Source organism: Octopus bimaculoides, chromosome 4, assembly GCF_001194135.2.
Source record: "Octopus bimaculoides isolate UCB-OBI-ISO-001 chromosome 4, ASM119413v2, whole genome shotgun sequence".
Classification (NCBI taxonomy): Eukaryota; Metazoa; Mollusca; class Cephalopoda; order Octopoda; family Octopodidae; genus Octopus; species Octopus bimaculoides.
The window spans coordinates 44,457,907-44,464,870 of record NC_068984.1 but is presented as its reverse complement, the minus strand read 5'-3'; the positions used below and the strand labels follow the sequence as shown (position 1 = coordinate 44,464,870).

General features: G+C 34.3%; 1 protein-coding gene across 2 annotated transcripts in view; it reads left to right on the top strand.

The window, feature by feature from the left end:
- LOC106884505 (intermembrane lipid transfer protein VPS13B) overlaps window positions 1-6,964 on the top strand; it is a 120,027-nt gene that overhangs the window by 78,759 nt on the left and 34,304 nt on the right. For both annotated transcript variants that reach the window (XM_014935924.2, XM_052967034.1), the window contains exons 39-41: window positions 961-1,136; window positions 2,922-3,086; window positions 6,116-6,401. In XM_014935924.2, coding sequence (XP_014791410.2) covers window positions 961-1,136; window positions 2,922-3,086; window positions 6,116-6,401 — 627 coding nt within the window. The remainder of the gene's footprint in view (window positions 1-960; window positions 1,137-2,921; window positions 3,087-6,115; window positions 6,402-6,964) is intronic.

Genomic DNA, 6,964 nt, shown 5'->3' with positions numbered 1-6,964 from the left:
GACATTTGCAATACGTCTAAATTGTAGGGTATCTCTAAGGTTTTCAGAGGTTTTTTCAGATTGGGTGGTATTGAACCCAATGCTCCGATGACAATAGGGATAACCTTTATGTTCGACTCTTGTAGCTGCCACATCTTAGCGATCTCAATTCTCAAGTCTTCATATTTATCAATTTTCCTCTTTCGTTCATGATGTGTTGATCTCCTGGCACTGCTACATCGATTATTAGGCACTCTTGTCCCTCCTAAAGTTTACTATATCTGGCCTTCAGTGCTCTAACACTTTGTCTGTCTGGGAATCAAAGTTCCAGAAGATTTTTGCCTTCCCCTTTTCATCCATTTCATTTTCTGGTGTATGTTGGTACCAAGCACCCGTAACCTCATGTCCATACTTACGGCATAGTAGCCAGTGGAAGTTTTGGGCTACTTTGTCATGTCTACACTTGTACTCTTTCTGCGCAAAACTTTCACTAGCACTAATAATGTGAGTCACACTTTCGACCCTCTTCCCACACATTCTGCAGAGGTCCGATGCACTTGCGTAGTATATATTCTTTTTCACTGAGTTTGTGTTGTATATTATTATTATTATTATTATTATTATTATTATTATTATTATTGGCAGAAACTAGTTTGTCACATCCATATTGTGCAATTAAAAAGAAATAAGAGTAATAGTTATAATGATTTTTATGGGAGGGAACTATCAATTATATTGATCCCAGTATTTGACTGGTACCTATTTTATTGATTCTGGAAGGATAAAATCCATTTTTTCATTTTGGTATGAACTTACATAAGAATAAAAAAAAAAAATAAATAAAAAGAAATGTGTTAGGAAGAAAAATAAATGTCATTAATATACGTCAGACATAATCTTGTGCTTAATTAATTATTATTTTTTTTAAGAAGTAGCTTTTCCTTGTATTTTTCACAAACATAATTGTTTTATCTTCTACAGATTATCCTGTCACCTTTGTTTGTTCTGAAGTCCCATCTGCCTGTACCACTCTACATTGATTTAGAAACACCAAAGCTAGGAAAGTTACAGCAAATTGAAATCCCAAGTGAAGGCCAGCCTTTTCAGCTGTCTTGTCTAGGTGGCGACATTGTACATTCCCTAACATTTCAACTAGGGTAAGTTTGAATTAGATACGAAGTTCACTAGATACTAGTTCCCTGACTGTAGCCTTAGTTCGTCTCCATCTGATGTGCTCCATCTCCTTTTGGTGACATTATTGAATCTTTAGTAATAGGCAGTAGCAGAATGGTAGAAATCTATAGAGGTCTAATGTCACTGCATTTGAAAAGCTGTACAGTTTAAGTGCCATTTAGCATTATGTTATCTCCTCTAAAAATATATAGTTTATTTAATGATAATCAGTTCCTGTTTTACTATGGTCCATTTTACTACAAGAGGTTATAATTTGTAACCACCCTTACTATGAAGTTATATTTTAAATATCATGGCCGTTGCCAGTACTGCCTGACTGGCCTTCGTGCCGGTGGCACGTAAAAAGCACCCACTACACTCTCTGAGTGGTTGGCGTTAGGAAGGGCATCCAGCTGTAGAAACTCTGCCAAATCAGATTGGAGCCTGGTGTAGCCATCTGGTTTCACCAGTCCTCAGTCAAATCGTCCAACCCATGCTAGCATGGAAAGCGGACGTTAAACGACGAACGACGACGACTCATGGAATGTATGGTTTAGATATTAATTGGTCATAATAAAATCATGAATGTAGACAGTGCTAAGATTGTATTGTATCCTTGATTTAAAAGATAAATGAATAAGAACTACTCTCAACTTCATAATGGAATGATTTGTGTGTGTGTGTGTGGGTGCATGAGGGGAGATAATATTTTAACTCTAGACATAGTATGAATATCAAAATATTCAGAACTGGGTTTACGTATCTTAAAATGGACAAACGCATTACTAAATATTAAAACAAATATGCTTGAGAGTTCTCTGTTTCTGGAAACTTTAATATTGCACTAATTTAAAGTTTAAATATTAAAAAGATATTATTTTAGAAATGAGGAAAAACATAATAAAAGGACTGTTTTCACTATTACCCTAAGTTTTCGTAATACTATTGCCATCAACAGATTATTCCCTCCTGTATTACTCGCTGAAATCTCTTTCCCTCTCTCTCTCTCTCTATCACTCAACTATATCCCTACCATCGCCAATTCTCTCACATTACTCTCTTTATCATTCAATTGTAACATATATCATTCTCTTTCCAATGCATTACCCTTTTTACCATCACCCTGTCTCTTTCTTATCATTCTATTCCCTCTTCACACTGTTCATAATGTTTTTCTATTAACTAGCCTTATCAACAACTAGCATATTTTTGCCTATTACCATCTTTCTTCCCATCCTAATCTTCTGTAATCTTCTTGTCTTGGTTCTCTCTCCTTCATCATTTTCTCTTTTATTCATCCTTTCAATCACATTGCCTTGAACCAAGACATTATAGAATAAAGAGAACTTGTTAATCTTGTCTGGAAGAAGGTACTCTCTCTAGTGCTGGTGCTATGAAAAAATTCCCCAGTACACTTTGTAAATTGGTTAGTAAATGAACAGAGACAATGTTGAGAGGACATTTTAATGTTGTTGAGGACAAGATAAGCTTTACCAGTACTGGCTGGTGCCATTATAAAATTCACTCTGTACACATTGTAAAGTGGTTGGTGTTAGGAAGGGCATCCAGTCATAAAAATGAGAAAAAGAGAAACACATATTTATTAAAGTAATCATAGTTACACGCAAAAAATGGATTGGTCACTCTTTTGATGATTGGTCTATCACAGCTAACACCGGTCTAAAAAGAAATGTTGCTCACTTTGATTGTTGTTCTGTCATAATTGTTTTCCTCATTACTTTAGACAAGTTTTTGTATCTTCCCTTCAGAGAAAACTTGCAAAAATCAACGCCAGCCATGGCCATCTCAACTGGAATGATAGAACAAGTTAAAAGAGCTCCCGTAGTAAATCCTATAAACATTGAAAACTTGCTTGTTGATTGGCAGAAGGATATAGCACCACCAAAATGGCCATACATTAAGATTCATGATAAGTAAGTGCTTTTATATTATATATATAAATTTTCTCTGTACCTGGTGATTTGTTCAAATTTTCACAGAGCAGTTTCAGGAAAATAATGAAATTTGTGAACATATGGACATCGTTAAAATTTATGTTCTTATGCAAAATAATTGTTTCAGGCTAATTTTTCCCTTTGACTAAAGCGTAATGTTCAAATCATCATCATCATCATCTAGTTGAGCTTGCTCAGACATTTTTAACATTCCATCCATTTTCGTCTTGCATTAGTTGAGGGAGGTCTTTGGGGAGGTATTCGGTGTCTCTGATGAGTTGATCTACATACACTGTGTTCTGATGACCTGCTCGAGTAAGACCATGCTTTCACATCCATAGTAGTAAGTCACTTACCTGCTCTTGTTTAGCTTGCCAGCAATGTCCCACAAAGTGCCTTTTCCTTATAATGATGGTAACTGTCAGATCTTCATACAGCTGTTTCTTGATCGGATGCGTTTATCTGAGATATGTTTAAGACTGCTCTTAACATTTAGGTGTAAGTTCCATCTAGCTTGGATTCCAGTTTTTTGGTAAGCATCCAGACTGTTGCTCTGTATGCAACAAGGACTGATACTACTGTTGCACAGAAAATATTGTAGTAACACCAAATTCATTGCAATCAATAAAGATCCGTCACTAATATCAGTGGATACTCCCATCAATCAAGTTGATGATTTCATGAACGTCAGTTCTGCGATAGCCTCAATTGAAAAGGATGTAAAAACTCAGACAGTCAAAGCATGGTTGACCCTAAAGAAACTGGATGTTGTCTAGAAATCAATTCTGTCAGACAACATTAAAAGGAATTTTTCTGTGCAGCAGTAGAGTCACTCTTTTTATGTCAAGTAATATCCTGGAAGCTTACCAAAAAACTGGAATCCAAGCTAGATAGAACAAATAAAGTCCATAAACTACCCCAGAGTCACTTAGCTTTGGTAAAATATTATCTGTTTGTGAAGAAGTAATTTATGTACTTAACCAGTGTTTGATAATTGCCAAATTATTTCTTCAAAATTTTAATTCTGTTGAATTTCCTTTGGTTTATAAATCACAGAATTGATTAAATTTGCTGTTTTTACTTATGCAAATAATCAATATTCTTTATTTCTTATGAAATCTTCTCACAAAATTTTCAAATGGAAATATGTTCAAAAAGTATTTTTACCATGTCACCACTAACATCATTCCTGCTTTGCAACATATCTAAGTACCAATCAGTTGAGAGACAATATGTTTTGGTCATATTGGCTGTTTGCTCAATTTATTGTTTTGAGAGGACACTTTAGACTTGCTGAAGATAATAACTCCTTGAGGGCTGGTGCCATGATAAAATGCACCCAGTACCCACTGTAAAATTTTTTTTCGATAGGAAGTGCATCCAACTACACACAGCAAATCAGAAGTAAAATGCACTAGTGAGCAATAACTCTAAATAAGAACCGATTTGTACTTGATGGCCTGTCCAATTTATGGCTGCATAGAAAGATTACAAAATGATGATGATGATGTTTGTTTCCTTTATTGTTTTATTGTTAACTCAATGTATTAATCGATTTTGAGTGTCCACTGGTGTGTCTCAAAGCAAAAAAATAACTTAATATGTTTAACTTTTTCGTCTGATTACAAAGCACATTGAAAAAAAATTGATTTTACATTTTCCAGAATGTTAGATATTATGCATACATTCCATTTTCAATGTGTCATATGTTGGTTGGACTATCATCATCTTTCCATGCTTGCAAAGATCAGATGAAATTTATTGAGGAAGATATTTTGCAACCAGCTGTTCTTCCTTTTGCCAATCCTCATCTGTTTCCAAGGAAAATAAATCTTCCTCCATGGCCAGACATTTTTTCATGGAAGATTGCAAACTAACAATACAACATGTATGATAGTGATATTTGTTGTACAACTACTACATGATATCAAAACAATGTGTCTGTACTCTTATCTCAACTGAAAAAGTGTTTATGTAAACAAGCACATACACGCATACACCACACACACACACACACACACAAGATAGGCTTTCAGCATCCATCTCCAAATCTACTATCAAGAGTGTGGTCATCCTTGGGGTGTAATAGAAGTTAATTGCTCATATATATATATATGTGAAGAGTCATGGGTAAGGCCAGAACAATGCAAAGTAAATGCAAGGCAAATGCCAAGAAAACAAATATATGAATTAATGTAGACTTACCTTGCATTCAATATTTCAGGGTTATGACCCCATTTTCAAGAAACTAACGAATGTTACCATTGGCAAGGTGTCTACATTATTTCATATAATTGTTTTCTTGGGATTTGCCTTGCATTTACTTCACATTGTTCAGGCCTTACCCATGATTCTTTATACAATATATTCTACACCATGCTTCGTAGTAATTATTCCATTATAATATATATAAAATATTTCTTTCTCACTTAACTATCTCAGAAGTAATATAAATAATACTAAAGTTGTCTTAATAATAGATTATATCTTCAATTTTGCTCCATAGTTTATGAGTCAATTGTGTTAGGAATAATACAAATATTGTGTGTTTACTAGATTATATCTTTAATTTCAATCCTTACAAAATGTTATATACTTGTACTGTAACAGAATAATAGAGATTTCAGGTGTTTATTAAGTTCCTCATCTCAGCGGAATAATGAACGCACTGTCAGTGTATATCCAAAATGATAGTGTTTATATATGTAATGCAAGGAGCATTTAAACATATGTGGAAAGAAAAAGCAAAGAGAAAAGGCCATTGACTAATATAATTTAGATAATTTCTGTAAGTAGGGGAAACAACCCAAACATGTTTCGGTATTATGATTTCATCAGTGAAGTGAAGCATTGAAGTTGTGATAGAAAAATCACCAAATAAAGTTTCAAGATTGTAAAAAAATTTAATCGTTCAGAAAACATACCCAGTTTCCTGAGAACCTGTTTTTATTTAATTGAGTGTGTTATAATGTTTTTAAAAAATTTTTTTTTTATGTTATGAATTTCAGGTATCGAGATGTTGTTCCAGTTAAGGAATCCAGTAACTATAACCATGCTATATCAGTGTCAGGTTCCATAAGCAGCAAACCAGCTTCATCCAAAGTTGATGCATTTAGTATTGATGTTGATATCAGCCTGACTGAATACTGGCCTGGATGCAGCACCGTGTTGTTAGACATAGTGCCATCATACCTCCTCACTAACAACACAAACATACCTCTTGTTGTTATTTCACCTCATAATCAACAATGGAATGTCCCATGTGGTGCTACCTTCACACCTACTGGAATTCAGGTATTTTGAATGTTTTTTTTTGTTTTTCTTTTTTCAATCTTTATTTTTTTTTTTGTCTTGCTTAATAGCTTAACCCTTTAGCTTTCAGATTATTCTGTCAAATGTAATGCTTATATATTCACATTATTTTGAGTCACTCATATATTATCTTATTGCTTTCAGATTTCAGTGATGTGACTGTGAAAGACAATGTTGGGTGGGTGTGAGGGGCTGGATCTGGTCAGTTTGAACATAAAACAGGTAGAATATTTGAGCTAGTTAGGTCTGGTTTAAATGCTAAAGGGTTAATGATGTGTGTATGTGTGTGTATGTGTGCATGTGTGTATTTTACAACTTAATTAGAAGAGGAATACAGTACTGTAAAGGAGGAAGTTACTCTCAGATTAGTGGGTCTCCAACCCCAATGCTTTTATCTTTTTAATCTGCACTAAAGGTTTACAGGGGACAAATGTGTTAATTACATTAAAATATATATATGAGTGATGTGTGTGTGTGCGTGCATATATATATCATCATTGTTTAACGTCCGCCTTCCATGCTCGCATTGGTGGGACATATATATA